The following is a 26,797-nucleotide window of genomic DNA, read 5'->3' as shown; positions in this document are numbered from 1 at the left end:
GTCCTCAGCAAAGCAAGATTAATCGGCACAAAAATCGTCAACTTAGTCCTGGAAACTACTCATCAAATCGTGATTAATCAAAATCATAAATGCTGATTAATCGGCCATATCATAAACATCATATTCAAAACTATTAACAAATAAATGTAAAAATAAAAATAAATAAATAACTTGTCTAATTATATTCTTAAAATTAGTGCCATGTTAATGCCTTAACTATACAATAAAATCATAAGAAAACTATGTTGCCTTAAATAAATTATCAACAAAAGGTAATAAAAATCAATCCGTAGAACTTGTAGAAAATTGTTGAAATTAATAAGATTTAAAGCAAATATGTCTAATTAATTTAGAAAACGATTAGATTTTATTTAGTCATTGAACTTATTAATTTAATATTTTAGATTTTCATTTTTTAGTTTTGTTTATGTTTTAAATTTTTATAACTACATGAAAAATATCTTTTTCATTAACTAATTATAAGCAATTTGATTTGTTGTTGTATTATAAAATTATATATTATATATTAATCATATTATTTATTTATTTTAAATTACCAGTTAAATTATATATTATATATTATATATTAATCATTTTAAATTTATATATTATATATTAATCATATTATTTATTTATTTTAAATTGCCAATTAAATTATATATTATATTAATCTCTCTCTCTCTCTCTCTCTCTCTCTCTCATTAATGCACTCCTCCCATCATTAAATGGCACTTGAACCTACTGAATTGAAGTATAGATAATTAGTAACTAACGTGATAATATACAGGAGGGGATAAAAACAAAAGGTGCTTTGTTGGCCTTCCATGCACTAGGCCACAAGGTTTCATTGACTCGACTCCTCTGGTCCAGCTCTCAAGAAAACTATACAATTGACAACGTTAGTTTCATGGAAAATGTTTGTGAAAGAATATCAAATGGCATGCCACCACCTTTTGCAGCCATACCCTTATAGTTTGCAATTGAACAGCCTTACCCTGTTGAGCGAATTTTCTGTTGAGAGCTGGTAATGGGGTTCAAGATACAGTGCGCCCGTAACACACACACGCAAGATAGAGATTTTTTGCCCATTTTTCCTGCAAAAATACAGATGCCATGACACAGTCCATTTCATATTATGGATAGAAGACATGCTTGTTTCCTTCTTAGAGTAATCTGTCATTTAATAGCACCTTCGTTATGTAAAACCCATTCCTCAGAATTGACAATAGTGTAGTGTAAATTACATAAAAACTAAGGGGACGTTCGGTTGGATCATTCAGAATCGCTTTCTCAAGGGAACCTGATAAAAGTGATTCTAATAGCCTGAAATCTCATGTTCAACCGAACATGAGATTTCAGGCAACCTGTGAGATTTCAAATCTCACGGTTTACCCTGGGATTTAGAATCAGAATGATTCGTCGAGTTGAGGCACCCGAACATACCCTAAAACTCATACTCCAAACCTAGTTACATGAAAACAGAACCCACCCTTCAAGCTTGGAGCACATGGAATATGGCTGTTAAAGTCTAAAACCAATAGTCACAATTCCATGAAATTAAATTGAATGATTTAAACTAGGTCAGAAGAACCTAAAAAAAACTTCGATTTTCCATGAGCTTGCAGGAGAGAGAGAGAGATCGGAAGCATAGAAAACTTCATTGAAGAACCTTCAGAAAAAGGACTTTGGTATGAAGAAAAATTTCACGCCTTCATGAACAATTTTTTTGGCTTTTTTAAAATAATGAACCTGCCCAGGGTGTCAATCGGCTTGGGGGCATGGGTACGCCCATGAGTGGACCTCAATCGCCCCTGAACACTGACTGGCTCCCTAAAAGCTGTGAACAATCAGAAAAATCTTAAAAACATCCCAATTTTAAAGAGAGCGACCTTCCCAACTCGGAGATATTAACTTTCAATTCTTTTGGACAGCAGACGAGGAATAAAAAAAAAAGCCCTAAATGATGCATGTGCCAGTAGTCACCAGAAATTTATCCACAAAATCTGATCTCACCTTTACATGTGTACTTGGAAAAGCAGAGGTCCGTAGGGTCTCTTGAGTTTCATCTACAGGTTTGCGCTTGGGGACACTTAGAATGAGGGCAGCTTGATCCCAAGTTGCTGCCGTGGCTGTAATACGATAGCCACTGTCCCATCGTCTATGTATGCCCTCACTTGGATAAAGAAAATCCAATTCCACAACCTACACAACAAACAGGTCCACCTATCATTTTTAGCGCCAAGTATTTACAACAAAATGGTACCAAAAAAACAAGATTGGGAGGGACAAAAACACTTTCAGACCTATAAAGGAATAATAATGTCATGACAAATCTAACAAAGTATCTAATACAAGTGAGCAAGCAAGAGAGAGAGAGAGAGAGAGAGATTCTCGGATTATAGATGGCATCTAATGTTTTGCAACAATAGGCTTCAAAAGGCAGCCAGGAGAGAAGCAGGTTACCACTCACAACCAAAAGAACCGACCTATGAATATAGAACTTTTGAGAATTTAAGACAAGTCAAAGACTTGCAGTCCACTTGCAACTTTGAGATAAATAGCTTAAACAAAAATTTCTTCCTTTGGAATTGATTGGCGAAATCATCAGACAAAATTCTTCAGTCACATTTGGAACCAGGTTAACCTTGCTTATCAAAATCAGTAAAAGGCACCACTTCCACCCCCATTACAAGGATACCTTTGTTGATAAAGAAAATTTGAGAACCAGCGGGAAACCGTTAAAATACTATGCCAAAGATGGTTCAAGAACCATCATGTCATCATCAAAAAAATTTAGAATTTTTAAAAGACACCCTGAGAAGAAGTTCTGTTGAAAAAATGAGACAGCCAACCTGATCTGCAAATCCAGCATTACGAGACATGACAATACCCCATCTGCTTCCAGCAGTTGCCATGGAAGTTACATGGAAACCTTCTCTCCATTTCTTGTTTATCCATTTAAACGGAAACGAGTCACTAACTTTGTAGGACTGCTGTGTGTAACACGTTCCTGGAACAATACAATGGGACCTTCAGTTACTGACGAATATTTGGGAAAAGTAACAGAATATAGGAACGTACATTCAAGGCAGACATAGATTTACTGCATGAAAATAATAAAAATTTAATATGGCTGTAACAGTGCATTTTTGGCTTAACAATTGTAAATCATGTAAATTGCAGGTAAAATTCTGCAATTAGGATACATGGAACTGTGACATTCTGAGGAAAACACTAGCACAGACAAACTATTTAGATTGTGAACAATGCAGCCAGTAGTATGGTAAATGCTGAATGAGCCAACAATTGCATAGTGAGTCCACTAGTTTGTAAGGAAAGGTGGCGAATGCTTTTATGATTGAAGCTAAAATTAAGGTGAAAAGGAAAACCCAAAGCACTGAGTGGAAGATCATTGCTGCAGTTTTACAGTTGTACAAGAATAATCATAATCAGTTGCCGTAAAGACTATTGAGATTTCTAAAGCATCAAAGTTTAACCTAGAACAGAAAACCCATTTCTTAACTACCATCAGGCAACCCTCATAATCACATCCTACATAAGTATGCACTGGCCCAATTTGAAACCATAGGGATGACATTTTAGACTCTTTTGTCAGAAATTTCCATTTCACCCACCGTTACTCAAATGCTGAGTAGTCAAACACAGGTCTAGGGCCTCTTCTTCTTCTTCTTTGGGTTTGTAGGTGCCACCTGGGCATCTAGAGACTCTGCTGGGAATATAATCCACAGGCTAATAAAAATCCAACATGTGGCTGTCATGTTACACAACATGGTTGGCACATTATACAGCATGGACAAGTCATAAGTATGTCATACCAGATTGGTCGCTTATTGTTTCCTGCATCTTATAAATAATAGCTTATACTAAGGTTTGCTATTGGATCCATTAAATGTAGATGGTTTCAGTAGAATATATATATATATATATATATATATATATATTATTTATTTATTTATTTTGCACCACAAAATTATAGGTTTTCAACACTAAACAAAAGCTATATGCTCATTTACATTCATATTTATGTTAAAAGCTATAAGAGAACCAGTTTACAAGGTATCCAGCATCTTCGGACTAAAAACCAAATAAAAGAAAAGAAAAAAAGTCTAACATGGGCTTAAGGGAAAAGAAGAGCATCCATATCATGCAAAAGGTAAGGTAGGTACAATAAAAGCAACTCTGCAAAACTATAGCAAAGGACCGGACTATATGAGCACCTTAAAAGCATGAAAACCTACCCAGGCTTTTAAGACATTCAAGATGCATTAAATTGGTTAATGAGGGAACTATCCAAAATTTGTACATCTCAGAAGCACCAACACACTTACAACTAGAATCTAACAAAAAACTCATTTTTCTTGTATATGTGTATCTCCCTCTGGGTTATGCCTCAATGACTACCTTTCCATAAACATACATATACATCACCAGTTCCCATACACATACCCATCTCCTTAACACATAAAAAGAGTCTACCGTGAAGGATTCATCACATTAGGTAAAAATCTTGAAAATCAACCAGACAGAAAAAAGTAAAAAAACTGGAGCACGTTGACTACCAAAGAAATAGGGCTGCAAAGAAATCCTGATAGCTAGTTGAAATTCAAAACACAGATCATGACCAACATAATCTCCCTTACACATGCATGTGTGTGTAAGTGCATGGGATGGCTACAAACAGTATTTTCAAGTATTTATCAGGAGGCACACTCCTTTCAGACACAATATCTAGACCGAGCACAGAAAGAAAACTAGAGTGGCCACAAAACCAAATTTATAGTAGCTTAAAATCAAAACAAATAACCAACAATTTGTTATTAACCTTCAACATTAACTTTCAAAGCCCCAAATAATTATTGACACAGGTACCCAAAGATTACCTGGCCAATCCTTGACACAACTCAACTCTTTGGCCTCAAAGTACTCAACTTGTGACATTAACGGCGATTCCAAGTATAGTCACGAAAGCTTTTGATTATGATAAAACAACTATGGTCACTTATGTGCTGTGTAACTTACAAAGGCACGCAAATGCACACACACACACATATATGCACATGCATGCAAACACATGCACCCTCACACCTATTCAGACCCACAAACACACACATGCACACAGATACACAAATACACACACATGCACACTTACACATTTATTTCACATCTTAGTTACTACTTAATACCTTCAAAATTAAGAAAAAAAAATGGAATTTTGATAGAAATTATTGATTATATAGCAATTGCAAAGGGAATACCAATGCAACAAATCGTTTTACTTGTGTTTAAAAAGAGGGGTTTTAAATAATAAATTCATCCTTTTCTGACAAATTACAGTGCAGCCATCTAATAGCAATAATTTTTGGATTTTTCACAATTCAAGAGAATTTTTCATTTTTACATATAGCAAATTATACATCCACAAGAAGACCAGGCTCTCCCTCTCCCTCTCTCTCAAACACATATAAAGATACCTGTGCAGACACATGCAAAAACAGCTATTACCAAAGAAAAGATAAAGTGAAACGCCTTCCCTTTAAATGTCAACTTATAGATGCTACATACATGTCCAGGTACTATGTTCACAAGCCATGTTCAGCAATCAATTTCCTAGATATGGAAAGCCATTTTGTTAAAACACATGAAAAAGACACTAAGTTATGAGAGCTAAGCTTGAAATCTATGAAGGCCCACAAATACCTAATGATAGAAAATAACAATGATAATAAATATTATGCAACTATCATCCAACTAATACCAACTATTATGCATACACATGAAATGGTTTTCAATATCATGTAACTGGGATGAAAACTATCATCCAACTAAACTGATAAGTGTGTGATACTCTGCATTGCATTTTTATTTTGGAAAGTTCAGGATCTGTTTTAGCTTTTTGAGCCCTCCAAACGGGGGAAAATCCTTTGCATGTTATAGAAGCTAAAAGAGATTAATATTTAGATAAAATATATAACCAACCAGCACAGCATCAAAATTCAACTCAATCACCCAGAATTTATTACCAGGACAAGAAAAGAGGACCAAGACTGACAGCCTCCATCACCCTACAACCTTTCATATCACATATTTTGACCACCCTCAATCTTGAGTAGTCACTCTTTCCTAAATCCATCTATGTGTATCATGTCAACCTTTCCTACTGCAAGTTGTTCTATGTTTCTGCATAACATATACAAACCATCTTAAAGGGCATTCTTTTTCCTTTTCTTTTACTAGCTCTGAAATCCCTTTATATCAGGAAAAAAGAAAGAACTTATTAACCATAGTAAAAGGAACACCTCTCGTATTTAATTTCTTCATCAACCTAAAGAATGAGGCAGATCATGTTGACCACTCATGCTCTCATTTTTATCATTAAAAGTTAAAACTAGGTACTTATTCACCCGCTAAGATTTATATTTTGTTCATCATTATTTCATAAAATATGAAAGAATAAGACTTAAGAGGCGTCCACCCTGTGGTACTGTAAAAGTATCTTCAACAAGATACTATAATCAAGACCCAATATTCTTGATGAAAGACAAGTGCACACATGCACAAAAGGAACACTAAGAACACTTGTGCACAAAAGCACAAATCAATCAATCTCACAAATGCACTAAAAAATGAATATAATCTTTATTGAACACTTGGGCTTTGACCCAAAGCCATACCAAATACAATAGAGGGAGGCCCTTTTTATAGGGCAAGGGAAGACCCTTGGAGGGGCTCCCACATAGTCGTTGGAGGGGCCCAACGTCTAGTGGTGGGCCCCCCAAGGTACAAAAGTACATTGAAAAAAGAAAAAAGAAAACAAAGGAAAAAGAAAAGAAAAAAAGAATTTAAAAAACATATTCAAGAATTGAATATGCGTAAAAGGGGGAAAAGATGGAACTACCCCAACGGCTAATAATATATATATTTTATATATATATAATAGGTAGATACATATACATATATTATATATATATATGTGTATATGTATTACCTTATATATATAAAATATATATTGGATTACAATATTCGATTACATAATTTAACAGGTACATCCTTCATATGCTATAGGTGACTTGAGGCATATTGTCTCCAGATCACATTGAAGCATACACCCCAATGTCTTTTAAGGCATGATTAAAAGGGCTCAAAGCAAAAGTTGCTTATGTACCGGAAGAATTACATAAGAAGAAATTTTGCAGATCAAACTCACTTTTGAGAAAATGGAAGTTGCTTACAATATCACTCATGCAAGTCCCTTGTGTTACAAACAGGAAACTTGATATTCCTTTTTTTCTGACAAAACCTAAGGTGAAGTAACTCCACCCAGTCAATCTTTTTTTACTTCAGAATTGCATTAGAAACCTTATAAAAGAGCTTGGTATCAAGGAGTTAGGCATCTTAACGAACATTACATGGTTAAGAACAGATATTTATTGTTCATAAAAAACGTGCTAATTAACTCAAGAAAATGCATACGCTTGAACTGTGGCTCATGGAGAGCCCTTTCTAGCACAACAATATGTAGAAAACACACATACATCTTCAGGTTCAAATTAAGTAAATAACACCAGAAACTATGATTTTTATAGTAGTTAGAAGTTAGAACAGTTAGGAGGATAAACTGGTCGGGACCAACCAATTGTGTTTCTGCATGTGGGTATGTGTGCGTGTGTGGTTGAAAAAAGCCAAAGAGATCAATATTTTATGGTTCATAAAAGTTGCACAAATAAAAAATAAACAAATAATAGAATCACTCCTTGAAAGAAATTTACATTGTGCAAATATTTTATAAACATTTTAATGATATCCTAGGAAAATATCATAAAATTGCAAACTTAGCGGGATGATTGTGTGAGATCCACCCTACTTGGATTGTCAAGAGATTATAACTGAAGAGAAAGAAGAGGAATCACAAAAGCCACTCTACCTGCTTGACTGGATCCTCTAACTCGATATCCAAAATGACAATAAAACATAGATGGTATTGAATATCAAACTCACGAACAACAAGAAGCAAGCTCCTAGCACCTGCTTTCTAGGCTGCTTGAAACTTGAATTTAACGAAAAAATATGTACCAGATATGAAACATAGTCTTGACAGAAACATAAGATTGTCAAAACTAGAGATATTCATAATGGATATATACAAATAACAAGTGCTTACCTTTAGACATCACCACCAAAGAGCTGCCATTATTAGCACCAGCTATAGCACTGATATAGTAATTCTTTTCCCACTGTTCCATAATCCATTCCTATACACAAAAATTAGGTTAGAGCTAGAATATACTCATCGAAAGAGATAAAAGATAAAAAGAAAGAAGCAGAATACTATGAAACAAGGCCCCTATATAGAGAGATGATTACCTTGTGAAGAAAATACGGGGAAAGCTCATACACCTGAGAACTAAAACCAGTTCCTGCATCCATGATAAGTGCCCATAAATTTGAACAAGAAGCTATACAACTTATAAATAAACCATCTTCATTTCCTTTATCAATATGTTGCGCCAACCGTGAATCAGCCACATTATAATGGTACCTGATTGCATATCAGAAAGCACATTAAGTTCAGATAAATTTTTGAAAAGATTAAATGGATTAATGGTGTGTCTTCCATGTCAAAAATGATGCTCATGGTCTGAAGAAATAATCAAGGGAAGACTTACAACCAAACAAAGAACTTTAATCTCACTAATCAAATGGAATTGGATGACGTGATAGACAAAGTTCCAATGTGGTAAGTTATTACTTGTGATTCCTCTGAAATTTATACATGAATTTGTTTATGCTATTCCCGTACTATTTGGATTTTTAGAGGAATTCGTAAAAAGGACTTCAGTTCTTACCTGTTTTCTTAAAACTGTTTTACACGCACGGATGCTCAATGATGTCCTGATTAGCTGGCGGGAGACTACGAGTTGTGTGACTAGTTTTTGGTTTCTGACAAGGTGGCTCTATTGATATAGACGATTTTGATGTTCTAGTCTATTTGACTCTTTGATATAAATAAATAGAGTTTGAATTATTCTTCAGTTGGTTCAATGCACGGTTTGGTTTGTGGTTTGGTATATTAAATCTGTAATGTCCAGGATCCTTTGGTGAGTTTCTGCAATTTTAAAAAAAAAAAATCCACTATTTTTACGAGGGTCGGTCATTACACTAAGTCCACTAATCAAGTACACTTAGCATTATTGCTACACATAAGATAAATACAAAAAATCCTTCGGGGTTCAGTCTCTACCTCTTTAATTGGTATTTCAATTTTTGACTTTTTATCAATCACAAAAAAAAATGATACTAAAAGATATACTTCTTTTGACTGATCTCCTCTTCTCTCCATCTTTCATATGTGTTGCATAATCAAATTGGCTTTCATTTTATATTCAAATGCATCAGATCAATGTCATCAATCGTCAACTTAGGCTCCTCCCCCGCCATCAATCAAAATGTATTCAAGCTATTTAATCCAATGGGTCTCAAGGCATCTCTAATTATGTAGTCACTCACGCATGCACACACATACTGACATTGAAATTTCAAATTTTCAAATTAGGATGCACACAAGCATCAAATGAAACACTTATACTTATCATAAACCATTTTTCCAGCTATTTTCACCCTTTCGTACATTGTCAATAATAAGCTGAACCACCTTAGAAGGTCCAACTTCTATCACCTCTGAAAATATATTATCCAAAAGATCTTCAATCTAACATATCAACTGATTTCAAGAACATTCCCTAGGGCCACGATACTATTATTTGTTGTCTGTGTCCATCCACCCATAGGTCATAATTATGCAACCTGCAGTCTTTTAGGACTCTTTTATACTCATTGTACCACCACTTCAGTTTTACTACAAATGTATATAGAATCTATCCTCTCAATGCATGGTAAGAGGCACCTTATAGCCAAACCCTAGATGCTACTAGCATCAGCTGTAGCCAAAACCTGTCATAATAAAATGTCCAGTGACTAAACCCATCAAATCAATCAGATGCCTTGAAGCCATAGAAGAACGAGCAACAGACCAGACACCTGGAGCTATGGTACCCGGACACTCCATTTTGCCCTCCGTACCCGTGTCGACAGGCGTCGACACCCTGACACACCATTTTACCCTCCGTACATACAAGTTTGTATTTAGTTTATAATTTATAATTATATTTTCAGTTTATAACTTTATATTTTCAGTATATAATATATATTTTAGATATAACATATATCTAAATTATATTCAATTTATTTTGAATATATTTTGTATTTATGTGATATTTAATATATATATAGCCATGCCCCCGTACCCACATTTTTTGGAATTATCGTACCCGTACCCGTACTCGTACCCGTGTGACATAAACCTGGAGTCAATGGGGGTCCGGACCTGGTCCATGGCCCATTGAAGATATTTAAAAATGATATGTAAAACATATAAAATTTATTTATTTTAACATTTAAATTTGAGCAAACTTTAGGTTAAATTCAGGCAAAATTCAGGGGTAAAATGGATCTAGGATCGTAGTTAGATCCGTTATGGAACGTACATCTATTTTATCGAATTTGGATATGGGTTGATTCAGAAAATGCATTTTTCTTATTTTACCGGCCTCTATTTTTTGGTCTTTTTCGATTTGGATTGGAGTTGACCCGCCCCATTTACATTTGGATTGACGTCAATATGGATCTGGACCTAGTCCACGATCCATATTGACTAGTGTCATGAATGGGTTGAGATCCAAATTCATATAGATATGAATTCGGATCATGGGTCTAACCCAGACCCATAATCCATTCATACCTTTTAAAAACAAAAGAATTTAAACTTTAAAAAACATATATATATATATATATTTAAAGAGAACATGATAAGGTAGAGCTCTACCTTGGGTAGAACTCTACCCTACTTAATACCCATCTAAAAGGCAGTGTCCCCCCTAATGTGAAAACTTCCACAAGATAAGGGAAAAAAATATAATAAAATAAATAAAAATAAGGATGTAGAGGTCTACCCCTATCTATCTAGAAGGGGGTGTCACCCCCTAGAGAATTATTATATAAGAGAGAGTCTCTCTCTAAAAAATGTCACCTAGAGAGAGGAAAAAGGGAAGAAAAGAGAAAAAAAAAAGAAAGGGAGAAGGGCATTACCTTCTCCACCATCGTCTTCTTCTTCTTCCTCTATTTTTTTAAGTATTTTCAATAAACAAGGTACGGGTTTCTCTCTTTTTTGGATAGAACGAGGGTTTAGCATGTCTTAAAAGTATATGGGTTTAAGGGCCGATCATGTTTGAAAATTTTTGCATGCATATTCCATGTATTTTTTATGATCTTGATGCTTAAATTCATGTTTTTGCATCTACGAACATGTCTGGAAATTTCTGTATGCATATTTCATGTATTTTTTATGTTCTTGATGCTTAAATTCATGTTTTTGCATCCATGAACATGTCTGAAAATTTATGCATGCATATTTCATGTATTTTTTATGTTCTTAATGCTTAAATTCATGTGTCTGCATCTATGAACATGTCTGAAAAATTCTGCATGCATGTTCCATGTTTTTTTTATATTCTTGATGCTTAAATCCATGTTTTTGAGTCCCAAATCATGTCTGAAAATTTCTGTATGCATATTCCATGTATTTTTTATGTTTTTGATGCTTAAATCAAAGATTATGCATCTCTAATCATGTCAGCAAATTTCTAGCATGCATATTGCTTATATTTTTTATGTTTTGATGCTTAAAAATTGTTTTTTTGCATCCTTAATCATGCTTGCGATATTCTGCATGTATAAAACATGTATTGTTGCGTTCTTGATCCAATATTTTAGTCTTTATGCGATATAGACCAGATTCACGGCATCATATACGTATATGTATGTTGTTTGCAATCTGAACCAGATTCGCAGCATTATATACACTTATATGTATGTTGGTGGCGATCTGGACTAGCTTCATAGCAACATATAAGAGTATATATATATATATATATATATATGATGTCTGCATTTTGGGTTGATTTCACAACGTAATTTACATGTATATCAAGCTGCAAATTTGACTATATTCGCAACACTGATGTACATGTATATTAGCCTGCATTTTGGTCTGATTTCACAGCATAAATTACGTGTATATCAGTCTGCAAATTTGACTATATTCACGACATTGATCTACATGTATATCAGCCTCGGTTTTGGGCTGATTTCACACCAGAAATTACATGTATATCAGTCTGCGAATTTGACTATATTCGCAACACTGATCTACATGTATATCAGCCTGCGTTTTGGACTTATTTCGCAGCAGAAATTACATGATATCAATCTACAAATTTGACTATATTTACAACATATATATATACATGTATATATATATATATATATATGTGTGTGTGTGTGTTGTGAATCTGTCCAAAATACAGGATGATATATATGTAGATCAGTGTCGTGAATATAATCAAATTCGCAAACTGATATACATATAATTTTTGCTGCGAAATCCGCCCAAAACGCAGGTTGATATACATGTTGATCGTTGTTGCGAATATAGTCAAATTCGCAAACTGATATACATGTAATTTTTGCTGCGAAATCAGCCCAAAACGCAAGCTGATATACATATAGATCAGTACTGCGAATATAGTCAAATTCGCTGAGTGATATACATGAAATTTATACTGTGAAATCAGCCCAAAAACGAGGATTGATATACACGTACATCAGTGCTGCGAATATAGCCAAATTGGCAGACTGATATACATGTAAATTACGTTGTGAAATCAGCCTAAAACGCAGGCAGCATATATATATATATATACACTCGTATACATTGTTGCGAAGCTGGTCCAGATCGCAAATAGCATACACTTACGTGTATAAGGTATTGCGAATCTGGTCTAGATCGCCACCAACATACATATACATGCATACAATGCTGCAAATCTGGTCCAGATCACAAACAGCATACATATACGTGTATATGATGTTGTGAATCTGGTCCAGATCGCATAAAGACTAAAGTAATACATCAAGAACACAACAATACATGTTTTATACGTGCAGAAAATCGCAGGCATGATTAAGGATGCAGAAAATCAATTTTTAAGCATCAAAACATCAAAAATATAAGAAATATGCATGCTGAAAATTTGCAGACATGATTAGAGATGCATAATCTTTGATTTAAGCATCAAGAACATAAAAAATACATAGAATATGCATGCAGAAATTTTCAAACATGTTCATAGATGCAGAAACATGGATTTAAGCATCAAGAACATAAAAAATACATGGACTATCCATGCAAAAAATTTCAGAGATGTTCATGGATGCAAAAACATGGATTTGAGCATCAAGAACATCAAAAATACATGAAATATGCATACAGAAATTTTCAGACATGATCGTCCCTGAAACCCATATAATTTAAGACATGCTAAACCCGTTCTATAGAAAAAAGAGAGAAACCCGCACTTACGCAAAAGAATAGAAGAAGAAGATGGTGGAGAACAGAAGAAGGTAATGCCCTTCTCTCTCTCTTTCTTTCTTTTTTGTTCTCTTTTCTCTCTCTCTCTCTCTCTCTCTCTCTCTCTCTCTCTCTCTCTCTCTCTCTCTCTCTCTCTCTAGGTGACATTTTTTAGAGAGAGCGGCTTTGCATCTCACTTATATAATAATTCTCTCTAGGGGGTGACGCCCCTTGTAGATAGATAGGTAGAACTCTACCTCTACAAACTTATTTTTATTAGTATTTTTTTTATCTTGTGGAAGTTTCCACAATAGAGAGGACGCCCTCTTCTAGATGGATATTAAGTGGGGTAGAACTCTACCTTATCATGTCCCCTTTAAATAAATAAATATATATATATATATATATGTTTCTTAAAGTTTAAATTCTTTTGTTTTTAAAAAGTATGGATGGATTGTGGGTCTGGGTTGGAACTATGATTCAAACCCATATCTATATCCATTTGGATCTCAACACATTCATGGCACTAGTCAATATAGATCTTGGATTCTAGGATCCATATTGACGTCAATCCAAATATAAATGGACTCCGATCCAAATCAAAAAATACCTAAAAATAGCGGTCGGTCAAATAAGAAAAATGCATTTTCTGAACCAACCCATATCCAAATTCGATAAAACAAATTTCCTACGAGATCTACGTTCCATAACGGATCTAACTACGGTCCTGAATCCATTTCACCCCTGAACTTCGCCTAAATTTAACCTGAATTTTGCTCAAATTTAAAGGTCAATATAAATAAGTTTCACATGTTTTACATAGCATTTTTAAATATCTTCAATGGGCCCTGGACTAGGTCAAGACTTCCATTGACGTCAGCCATATTTAATGATTTTTTTAAGCAATTTTGACATATTAAATATAAATATTTAATTAAAATTTATATTTTCAAGCTTAAAATATAGAAAAAATTACCAGATATTACACAGATATCGGCGATATCGTGATATTATTGTTGTAAAATAAATACCTTTTTAAAAAAATATTACCATATTTTGAAAATATCAAAAACTTATATATCACAATATTATCGAAATACTGTCAATGATATCTTGAAAATATTAGCAAGAGCAAAGAAGTAAAGAAGGACGACTAAGGAAAAAAGGCAAGAGGGAAAGAAGGAAAGAATGAAAGAAAGCAAAAGGAAGGAAGTTCATCCAAATTTTCTGTTTTTTTTTTCTTTTCTCCATCTTTTTTATTTATTTTTTAAATACTAAGAATTTCTTGAGATTTATTTAAAACCTATAATATCCCAAGATTTTGCCTGGTCGAGATATAGCCAAGACCAATATTTGTGACTATGGTATTTACTAGACTAAGGACAATATGGCTGAGGAACCAACTATGATGGACACAATCAACCATAGAGATATCAAGCTACCACATGCTATAGTTGACGGATCTAGTCACAACTGTCATCACTTCATATTGTGTTAACAATGAAGCTTTTCTTCTGTGAAAATCAAAAGCAAGAGAACAATCAGTGAAACTTCATATAGAGAACTGGTATCCACAAAAACAAAGATTAGAATGCCATGAAATGGCCAAGCATACTAAATTTAATGATAGAGAACTGCTCAATCACTAGGTAAAGGTGAACTGTAGAAATGTTTGTGGAAGAACTTCTAGTTACATGAGAAAAGAAAAACCTCATATTTCTTGACCTGGTTTTCTTGAAAGGTCTGCATAAAGAAGAAATACTAATTTCCATACCAACAAAAAACAAAATATATAACGAGTTTCCAGATGTTGCAACAAAACTAATATTTTCATTTTGATACTCATGAAATCTTTTCAGTTAATTAAAGCAGGGTAATGTCAAAAAAGAGAACACCCAATTGCTTTATTGAAATACATGATAAGCACAAAGGTTTATCAGGCATATACCGTTGTTTCATTGGTGGTCTTGCATTGTAAACTGAGATCCATTGAGTAGCAGGTAGTCCTAACCGCACCTTCTTCTTGGGTTGGCCATCATCATCTTCATCAGCTGTCAACCTACCTCGTTTTTGTCCAACTTGATAAATTATCTAATAAAGCAAAAAAACCAAACACTAAAAACCCCACCAGACAGGTAACAAACAAAAAGGCCAAAAAGAAAAACAGTTAAAAGCATTACATATTCATTATGCAACCAGTTCTTACCTTCTGAGCACCATCAGTGTTGATTGGCCTAACAGCCGGATTAGGCCCGATCAATCCCTCGAAGAGAGAGATGAGCTTGGAATAGTTTGGCTCTTCATCAAACTTCAAATTCACAACAATTTCAAGAAACTGTTTGAAAGGTGGTGGGCAGAAACAACATAGTGTGTCCGATGATGTTGCCATCTTTTTCTTGCAAACAAGGAAAGATTTGTTGTCTCCCTGAAAAGAACATTTACGTGCAGTTGAAAAGTTGAGTATCTTTGTTTGAAAAGCAAACAAAAACACACCCAACTACAATAATCGATATTAAAATGTACCTGATATCCCTGCCAAGGTAACCTGCCTCGGTGAAGGAATATGAGTGTATACGCAAGAGATTCTAGATCATCTCTTCTACTTGCAGTTCTTCCCAGATGTGCATGCACACTAGCATAACGGACAGTTCCTCTAAGAAATAAAACTCAAATTAGAAACAGCTGGAAAATAGTAAAACCCACAAACCTACTAATTGCTATAACACAAATATCATGCACTTGCCGGAAAACATCAGGCCGCTGATCATATTCAACATGCTGACCAGTAGAGCCATCTCTCCACTTTGTTGCTGCACAAGTATTCGCAACTGTGTAAGCAACTAAATAGTAGCCATGCAATCAATTATGGAGAATAAAAAAGTTCAAGTGGTTGCCCTCACCTAAACCAAGATCGACAAGGAACAACTTCTTCTCAGATGGAGTGGCTGGTTGACCAAGTAAAAAGTTCTCAGGTTTCACATCCCCATGGACATATCTGGAATCATGTATAATATAAAAATGATATAGAATCCACCAGCAGACCAGATAAGCTTCAATTCCATGATAAAAAGAAAACTTGTATTGATTACATTTTACAAAAAGAGTGTGTGTAGGTGTAACTGTAAGCATGGGTGTTTTTATGTATGCATATAACATTTTTTAAGGACATAAATGAATTGCACCAAATGGTAATAAATTAAAATAATAGTCACCACCTATTTCAATAAATTTAGAAAAAGTCAAAGACCACATATTTTCCATGTACAACTGATAAATGTGCCATGTACTTTTGTACATGCATATAGGGAAAATGTTTGCTACAAATGTTTGTATGCAAGCATGACTCTGGATCACCACGGGACAGGTTGTTTTGATCAGAGTTACCGGAAGCGCCATAGGGAATCGGCAAGCGTGCTTCCCCAAAGCGCATTTCAGAAGCGCAAAACGGGAAATGGAACACCGGTAGCGCCATCCTTGTATAGGGAAGCTCGCTTCTCCCTTTTTTTCATTTTTTTTGTATTTTTATTTTTATTTTTATTTCTCTTTTTTCGCTTCCCCCTCGCTTCCTAGGTCGCGTCTGGTTCACTTCCTAGGTCACTTCCGAGATGATTCCTGGTTCACTTCTAAGTCGTCCCATGCTTCCCGCTTCCTAAAATTTTGAAAGTGCCTCGCTTCCCGCTTCCGCTTCCCAAATCGCTTACCGCTCCCGCTTCCTCGACTGGTAACTTTGGCTTTGATCCAATCATACCTCATAGATGGATTCAGCATGTTTAATATAGTAAGAATCGGCTTTAGAATCCAGGTTGTTTTGATCCAATCAGACCTCATAAATGGACTCAGCATATTCAAAATAGTAGAGATCGGCTTTTGAATTGCATTTTTTTTACAAAAAAAAAATGATTTTATGACCCGCGAAAGTATAGCAGGCCATTGATTTTGAAGCCTTATAAAAACCTGCCTACATGTCATGATCAGACAATCTAAGAGCCGACTCCCACTAAGAAAGACGTAGGTTCACATTGGTAAGTTTTGATTCATGAAAAAGCAACAAAAAATGAAAAAAAGGAGGCATTTGTACCTAGAAATTACTGCAGCAAATATGATCCCACCCCACCCCAGACACACACACATTACATTATAATAATGATAGGGTGTACCTATATCCATCTAGTAGAGGCCATATTTTTTTAATTTTTTGAGTTATTTCGCCAATCGAATCCTACAAATATGATCTGCATACATTGCTTAGTAGAAAACAAGAAGTGGATATGCAGTCATAATGTGCATGCAGGTTTTTCAATGGCTTCAAAAATCCACAGCCCGCAACGTACCAAAATTTTATAACTAAAAAAATAGTGCCTATACATCAAAAAGCATAATCCAGGATGTGATTACTAGCAAACAGAATATGCTGAATACATCTATGGGGTCAGATTGAGGAGATGTAGATTACACCCATGATCTTCAGCTACATGGATGTGTGTGTGTATAGAGAGAGATAGAGAGGAACAATCCCTCAAGATAGCATGCACATACCCTCTTGCGTGCATCCTCTCCAGAATTGAAATGGACTCCACAGCGATACAAGCTACCATTTCTGATGACATTCTGCAGATTGGAAAAATATATTGTGAGGAATCTATTCACTTATTATAGTAGTAAGTTTTAAGAGAAATTGAAGTTAGGCACCAGAAGCTTTCGTTAGCAACCTTTCAAGTGATCATTGGAATAATAATAGGACTAAATGAAGCTACTAAAGGTGCATAGTGAAGCACACTACAGGAGACCAGCTAGTTATGCAAAGACATATTGTGGAAATCCCTAATAAAATAAAAATCAGCATAAATCAATCACTTGATGGAAGACACAAAGAAAAAATATTGGAAAAAAAATGTGGACTGGGAAATGGAATACCCATGAGTTGCAAATGCATGCAACAATAATTTAAGTGAAACCCATGAGTTGCAAATGCATGCAACAATAATTTAAGTGAAACCCATTTTCATATAGGCAACTGTCATTTGATCGCTACATTACCCTTTAATGAATAATTATTGCTAAATGCTTGATTAAAAAGAGGGGAAACAAGAAAAATCTAAGTTCGGAAGAGTAGGAAATGCCCGGAAGGATTACATAAGAATAAGCCATTTCAAACATCAAACTGCTATTCAATCAAGAATTCTAGAAATCTGTGCAAATTAACCCACTAGTAAGCAACATTCATTCTCTTACATAAATGCAGTTATTCAAGCATTATTTATATAAAAAAAACAAGAAAACTACATAGTAAAAAGCATACACATATACTCACGCTTGGCCAGCAGAATTCCAAGCATCCCATAAACTAGGGCCCAGCATATCCATAACCTGAAGATGATTATAAAGGCAGTGCTCAAAACACATGCATAGAAGAGAAAGATCCACTCAAGAAGACCAAACAATGAAAGATGCATTGTAATTTTTTAAAAAATTGCAGTAAGGAAGCCACATTTATGGTAAGCTACTACGCTGCACCAAAACTAAACCAGATACCAAAAATCATAAAGAATACGTTTAAAACATTGAGATCTCACCATAACATAGTAGTCACCCTGCTTGCCTTTGTAATGCACCCTTGGAACTCCATGGTTGCCACCAAGAGCACTATTTGCAAGAAAGTTTATATCCAAGAACAAGAAGATGGGATAAGAAAAATATGTTGAATCAGAAAGAAAAATAGATACCAAATATTAGTCAGCGTATAACATACTTGTAAACTTGCCACTCATAAGGAGGACCAAAGTTGCAGCCCTTACTGCTTCTGTGCTCGAACTTAAGAGCAACCTATGGTGGGAGAGCATCATAAACTACTGTAAAACCAGAAAAAGGGAAGAAACAGCATGCAATCCTAACAGAATTACGGAACTAGTTTGGCAGACAAGTTTATCAAGCAAAAAAGAATTTACCTCTAAAGCTGCAGCACCAGTTGAACTTGCATTACCACCAGAGACACGACGGCCAACAAAAACCTGACCAAAGCCACCTTTGCCCAGTTTCCTCTCAATCTTGTACACAGGAGAGCCTCCAACCTGAACCTGAATGCATGCAAAAACTCAACATGAATAAATAAGAATGCTAAGCTATAGTAACAAACGAAACCTGATTTCACATCTGGCCCAAAAAGAACATAAACAGATATTTAACTATTTCCTCAGAAATGTAGCAACTCTAAGCTTCTAGTGACCTACCCTCTCAGGGAAAGGAGCAGTGCTGCCTTCATCTTCTTGTCCTGCAGCTTTATCGGCACTCAGACCCCCACTATCATCTCCCATCATTTTGTTGCCAAGATAAGCAGGTGCCGCCTCCTCCCGACCAGCTACAAAATCAGCCTGCACTAAACGCCGGTCTTCAATATTTTCAGCAGGACGGCGACCGAATTTATCATCCACTGGTAGCGCTGTCCCAGCTGCGCCTCTGTTCCTCTTCAGAACCTGAGTCCTTGGCTTAACTACCCTGCCTTCTCCCTGAGCTACTGCTGCCTCGGCAGCCTCTTTTGCTGCTGCAGCCCTCGTTCGTATACGACCCCCGGCCCTACAAGGCTGTTCTTGCTGCTTCTTTGCAGCGGCACCTCTTGCCAGCGTCCTCTGCTGCAGATTTACAGGGGGAGCACGGCCTTTGCGTACTCCACTTCGCAACTCAGGCATTCTTTACCCATACAATCCACAAACCCGTTTCCAAAACTGACCATATCGTTTCCATCAAAACTTCGAACTCCCCACCATTACTCCACAACAGCACGGTCAATGAAACACTAAGTTACAAAGACTCAAAATCGAACCCCTGAAATCCAGATGGTCAAGATTGATTACAATGTCGGGAGAAATCAAAAAAGCAAACAAAAAATAACACCGCTACGGAAAATCAAGCTTGAACTATATCCGATTTTATCGTAGGTAACAACAAAGAAAGATCACTATCTGCAAGTAATTATCTCAGACCCTATGAAATTAACCCACACTACCAAATCTAAAGCTCTAAACTTTTTAAAAAACGAGCATAATCACCGCCCCCGTGGCACATAATGGTCCACTGCTGAACCGGGCCCCGGAACCAAAAGTACCCAAAATTCCACAGAAAATCTGCTCTAAATCCCATACTTTCAAGACAAAACAGAAAAAAATTATCAAGAATTCTTCCAATAAGTCTACAACAGATTAACAGGGAAAAACAGAAACCAAATACAGAAAAAAAAAAACCTTCGAGAAAGCAAAAAAACCCAAATTCATCACCACCCAACGCCTAAAAAGTGAAAAATTTCCCCAAAAAGAAAGGAAAATCCGAAGATTGACCGACCATACACTCTGAGCGAAAAGCCAACCATCACCCACAAAAGATCACCAACATGAAACGATCCGTCAGGTTTCTGAAGACCACGATGAAGAATCGCGTTCAAGAACGAGAAGAGAAACTATTCGATGCGGATTCGCTGATGACATCGATATCGACACAGGAAAAGAAAGATAAATTGATAGATAGATGGTGATGACAAGTAGTAGGATCTGGCGAGAGGGCGTACCTGGGAGCGAGTGGGAGGGTTTTGTTGGGGAGCGTGGAACGGCGATCGATCTTAAGAGGCGGTGCGTGGACGAGAGAAGGGTCTTCACAACCCCGCTCTCGCGCTCTCTCTCTCTCTCTCTTGTCTCTCTGTCTCTCTCTAGTTTTTTTCTCTTTTTACAGCGAATAACATGTTAATGCTAAATTTAACACATAGTCACAAATAGGGGCTGGGAAACAAACGAGCCGCTCGTCTCATGTTCGGCTTGTAAAGATCTGCTTCGAACTCTTAGAACAGGTTCGGCAAGCTGAACTAGAAGTATGGGCATTTCTCTATTTGTATGGATTTGGAGCCAAGCTCGTGTTGATCTTATGGACCTGTGTCGCGTTATGGAATAACTGCCGTCACTCAAAAACTCCAATCAGCATTTGCATATTTATGGAAGAGGTCAAGCGCGAGCTGCTTCTACATCTTTCTTTCAAGGGAATTGACGTCCTTGATTTTCTGCAATGAGGTCATCTTTGTTTTGTATTGGATATTAACGTTGTATCTTTTATCATATTAATCTGAATATTTTCTTTAAAAAAAAAAGTAACAATTTTTTTGTAAATTCAACTATGTGGATGTGCTTGGCACGGTGAATTTGCTAGGAATCAACTGTTGGTTGGATGGTGTATTTTTTATGAAAATGTGATTTTTTAATAATTGAATATTTATGATGATTTTGGGCCATTGATTTTAAAGCTTTAAAAAAATCAAGATGGGACGATTCAAGAGCGGCCGGTTCTTACAAAACCAAGCGTGTAGACAACATCCATATGGTTAGATTCAAGAGAACCACGGTTCACACATTAGTTCTCATATTCTAGTGACTATTTTACATGCATCAAGATGGGACTTGTTTAACTGTGACTCATTTTGAGCTCAAACTCGTCACAAGAATGAGCCAAGCTTGAACACTTCAAGCCCTAGTCACAAATATGGACCGTTTTGAAAGTCGCTTGATTTTTATGGTGAGAACAATGGATATATTTCCCAACAAAGAAGGCATTTTCAAATGTTCATCTGGTTTTGAAAAATATCACGTTTTATCCCGTTATTATCATGATGTTTATACTACCTTGTGTTTTTAAAATTTTAACAGCTATTTTCCAAAAAACAATTTTTTAAGTCTATCCCAACATTTTTCTTTGCCCAAAACATTCTGACAAGGAGATATGTGACTATATGTACTTAAACCAATTAGCAACTAGGGGTGTAATTGTGTGAGGTATACCCAAACAGGATGAATTAGACCGGATCCAACTTGATCTTGATGGACCCAAGAGTTTCGGCCAGATCTAAAATCTAGACTTATTCAGTGGGGATGCAAATAAGGCTGGGTGATCGTGTCCTCAACCCGGAGCTTTACCTTGCAGAAATGCGCAGAACTATCAGGGTACGTTTGATGCTCCGCTCTCAGCGTGATTCAGACAAAAATCATGTTGAAAACAATGATTTTCAACAAACGTTGGACGTGGCGGATGGCATTCCGCGTGTCCGCCACGTCCATTTTGATGTGTAATTTTTACTCCACCCCTCCCCCCGTTACAAAAAGAACTAGAACCGAAAGAACATAAAAATAAATGCATTGACGGGTGCACCGCGCTCGTCGATGCTTCTCTTTGTCTATTGAACAAGGCAGAGGGGCACCGACTCTCTCTCTCTCTTTCGATCCACCTCAACAGATCGACCATAGCGGCAGGGCCGACAAGGTCTCCCTGCGCCTCCCCCTCTTGCTGGAGCTGAAGCCAGGGGAAGGGTGCCGAGCACCCCCTCTTTCCCTCTCTTTGTCCTCTTTTTCGATAGTGGAGGGGCGCAAGCCCACCCTGTCTCCTTGCGCCTCCCTCTACTCTTGCCAGAGGGAGGGTGTCGAGCACTCCCCCCCCCCCCCTCTTTCCCTCTCTTTGTCCTCTCTTTTGACAGGGGAGGGGCGCAACCCCTCCCTATCTCCCTGCGCTTCCTCCTCTTGCCAGAGTCGGAGCCGGAGGGAGGGTGTCGAGCACCCCCCCTCTTTCCCTCTCTCTGTCCTCTCTTTCGACAGGCCCTCCCTGTCTCCCTGTTGCGGCACGGGAGGGTGATGCCCTCTCTTTTTGACAGGGGAGGGGCGCCATGTCTCCCTGTTTCGGCAGGGGAGGGCGAGGCCCTTCGTGCTCTCTCTCTCTCTCTCTCTCTCTCTCTCTCTCTCTCTCTCTCTCTCTCTCTCTCTCTCTCTGTGTGTGTGTGTTCTGATGGATTGCTCGAAGGAGAATCCCCGCCATCGAAGAGGAAGGATTGCTCGATGAAGAGGAAGAATCAAAGGGAATCTCGTGCCGCTGCTACTTCTCCATCTTCGTCCTCAGCTTCGCCCTTCTTTTCTCTTTCACTGTTCAAGTTGTCTGCACATCATCATCAAACAACAGACATTTGGAACATAGCATTTTATTATGGTCCAAACAAATGTTGGACTTGGAACAATTGTTACGGAACGAACTGAACCAATGTTCTGTTTCATTCTTTTTGTTCATTTCGTCCAACCCTGAATAAGCCATCAAACATACCCTTTAAGGGACCTGGTTCTCGATTACAGTTTTCGTTCATCGTCAAAAAATAAAAAAATCTTAAACCCTTTCAAAAAGCGTAGTGGTAATTGTGGATGAAGAAATAGACTCGGAACCTGTTGAACTTGACTCGTTTACCCGACCCAAATAATTTCATACAATCCATACCGGAACCAAAAACTAATTTGTTCTCAAACCTCACTCGTACTCAACCCAACATGAACCAAACCCATCACCTGAGCCGACCGAAAATCACCATCTTGACTTTTTTCTTTTAAAATATTATGAACAATCTTATACTTGAATCACTACTTTGCATATTGTAATATTTTCATAATCTCATGATGTTTTTTTTAAGGCAAGATGAGAGACCCGCACCAGTTATTATTCAAGGTACCACTGGATAACTGGGTTTTGGACCTGCAACATCCCACCACATGAGACGTTCACTGCTCCTACCAACCATGCGGAGCCTCCATTGGTAATATCATGATTAGGGGTATCAATGGTTCGGGTTTGGTTCGGACCCAAGTGAAATCAGACTTGGACCAGATTTTTGGGTTTGGTATCGGGTTCAGACTTGGGACTAATTGGATCTACTATAAGAGAAACCATACCCGGATCTGTAAGAACTACATGAACCAGACCAAGACCATACCCGCTAAAATAATATTTTTTTATCATTTTTACATTGAAAATTTGCGAGTCTTAATTGGAACTCGGGTCGGCCCAAGTCTGGTATAAAATTTGACAAACTATACCCGGGTCCATGTCTTCTTATTTGTCACCATACCTGGACCCGGGTCTTAATCAGGTCTTCTTATTTGTCACCATACCCGGACCCTATAGGTTTGGTCTGGGTAAAACTGACCCGTTGACACGCCTACTCATGATGTTTTCTTTTAAATAAAAATGTCATGTTATTTAAGTGTTTATTGACAAAATAATAAGAGAACATGTTTTTTTATATTCATACGGCTAAGAATTTTTTATAATGTGCGAAAACTATACAACTTTCAAAATATCACGATATATGCTTAAACCTATGTATACATAAGGTTCTAGCTTTTAGGACTGTCTATGCCCGACCGATTTATACCTGGACATATTAAAATCGATATGGTTTATTCTTGGGCTCGATTTAAAAATGGGCCTATCCAACTCAAGTTTTACCTGAACTCGTTTATTTATATGAATCTACTTTTAGTAAAAAGAGGATCCGAATCCAGACTTAAAACCAAATTCAGAGAGTTCGCTTGTAGCTTTTAGATCTGATTAAAAAACAACTCTGTTTGAGACCTGACCTGTTTATACTTAATGGCTGAATTGGGTCGGGTTCAAGTCTAATGTTTTGACCGATCGGCTCATAAACAGGTTTGACAAGACCCAACTCAAACCCAACTCGACCCCAACCTGGCCGATTACACTCTCCAACTCACATTTTTTGACAAGAGAAAATGTTGCAATATTCTAAAGATTCCATTTTTCCTCTAAGAAAATATTGATGTCTTATAAAAATATAATTTGCTTATTATATTCAATGTGAATAAATTACCAGTAACAAAAAATATTGATAAAAACATCTTTATCACATTAACATGACAATAGAAATAAATATCATATTTTTGTGATATTATGTTGGCATATGAAAGTATCTTGATTGTTTGTCTCATAGGTTTAACCATAATCACAAACCTCATATTTAGGAAAATATCAGCAAAAGAAAAGTCTCTCATCGAAGGATCTAATTATTGATACGAAAATCTAAAGAGAAAATATTGATAATACTCTAAGAGTAAGGTGTAAGTTTCAGATAATTTATCTTCCAAACGGTCTTAGACTCCTTTAAAAAATATATTTATATGTATTTTTTACTTAATCTAAACAAAAAATGATCATGCTCTATGGCTAATTTGACTTGATTCCCTAAAAACCTTACAATTTCTAATATTCTTCCCATGTCCAAAAATGCACATATTCAATACCGTTGAGAACCTTTTTTTCCTTTGCACCTGTGAATTGAAGCCTTATTGTGACAAAAATCGTGCCACCCGTCAGCTAGGTCAAACTCTCACTTAAATCCAAAATCACAAGTTTTTTTATGTGGAACTCATGAACTCGCATAATTTTGTTTATGAATTTTTGGTGAAACTGAAACCACCAAAATTGCAAATATCCTACGCTTTTGCATATCTTTTACGAAATCACATAAATTTTTGTGCGAAACTCCACTTACCACTAAATTTGCAAATATCCTAGTTTTTTGCATATACTTCCAAAAATTGCATAAATTTATTTGAAAAGCTTACTACTGAATTTACAAATATCTTATTTATTGCATATACTTCTAGAAATCACATAAATTTATTTATGAAACTCCACTTAATACCAAACACTAAATTCACAAATATCTTACTTATTCACATATACTGCATGATCTCGCATATTGTAATTTGTGAATTGCCTTATATTGCAAATATCGTACTTAAATATTTACACAATTATGACAAATATGTGATATTTTTTATTTTTTAACAAATATTTTCTCGAATCATCTATAAACCCACTGTGGTCCGAACCTGGTTATTTTTGCATAATCTGTGATTTTTTTTTATATTTTGTCCCCAACTAGTGGTCCCTAACCTGCTTTCCTTTCGGCAACTATTTTCATTAACTATTCATAGGAGGCATGTCATCACTGTTGAACCATCGACTACATGTTTTTTCGGTAAGCACAATGTTGCCTTTTGTTTGTTTGTTTTTTAAATAAAATATTTTTTTTATATTTTTGGTAAGCAAGTGTTCCTTTTTTTGAAACGTAAATAGTTTATTTATTTTTTGCAATACTTGTTCAATATTCTTTGTCTTGTTATTGTATGGAATTTTGAATTTATTTCTTAATATAATATGGCCAATAAGAACATGACAATGAAGGGGTCCACATGCATATCATCTTCGATTGTTGTAGCACAATAAAAAAAGCCAACGAAGAACTATGAACTGGGTCCTCCTGGTAATTTAGAAGTATGACTTATTATACAGAAATGAGTAGAGAGGGAAGCCACATTTAAAGCAAAAAATGTAAGTGTCTGACATTTTTCACAAAAAGTGCACCATCGATAATCACATACAACTGCGCTCAAATAGTGAGCTAGAAGGAAAACATGAATTGTCATACATTGAACAACTACAAATGTCAAA

General features: G+C 36.1%; 1 protein-coding gene across 1 annotated transcript; it reads right to left on the bottom strand.

Annotated features, from left to right (window-relative positions):
- Positions 1-722: 722 nt before the first annotated feature.
- LOC149846926 (casein kinase 1-like protein HD16) lies at positions 723-21,177 on the bottom strand. Its single transcript, XM_089996664.1, has 17 exons — positions 21,039-21,177; positions 19,711-20,302; positions 19,429-19,557; positions 19,233-19,306; positions 19,057-19,126; positions 18,795-18,850; positions 18,020-18,091; positions 16,384-16,478; positions 16,227-16,293; positions 16,007-16,136; positions 15,690-15,908; positions 15,432-15,574; positions 8,383-8,557; positions 8,180-8,270; positions 2,853-3,010; positions 2,014-2,202; positions 723-1,094 (listed from the first exon to the last, which is right to left on the bottom strand). The coding sequence occupies exons 2-17, from the start codon at positions 20,164-20,166 to the stop codon at positions 1,035-1,037; spliced, it is 2,184 nt and encodes a 727-aa protein (XP_089852790.1). The 5' UTR covers positions 20,167-20,302; positions 21,039-21,177; the 3' UTR covers positions 723-1,034.
- Positions 21,178-26,797: the final 5,620 nt, after the last annotated feature.

This window comes from Nuphar pumila, chromosome 2 (genome assembly GCF_984573655.1).
Source record: "Nuphar pumila chromosome 2, dmNupPumi1.hap1.1, whole genome shotgun sequence".
Lineage (NCBI taxonomy): Eukaryota > Viridiplantae > Streptophyta > Magnoliopsida > Nymphaeales > Nymphaeaceae > Nuphar > Nuphar pumila.
Note: the sequence above shows the minus strand (reverse complement) of the source record. Positions and strands in the feature narration are given on the sequence as shown.

Excerpts from the sequence above, each read along its gene's own strand:
- LOC149846926 (XM_089996664.1), bottom strand. The coding sequence starts at position 20,166 with ATGCCTGAGTTGCGAAGTGGAGTACGCAAAGGCCGTGCTCCCCCTGTA. Across the intron at positions 19,127-19,232 it reads TATGAGTGGCAAGTTTACAA|TGCTCTTGGTGGCAACCATG; the intron begins GTATGTTATACG and ends TCTTGCAAATAG. Across the intron at positions 16,479-18,019 it reads GAGAGGATGCACGCAAGAGG|ATATGTCCATGGGGATGTGA; the intron begins GTATGTGCATGC and ends ACATGATTCCAG.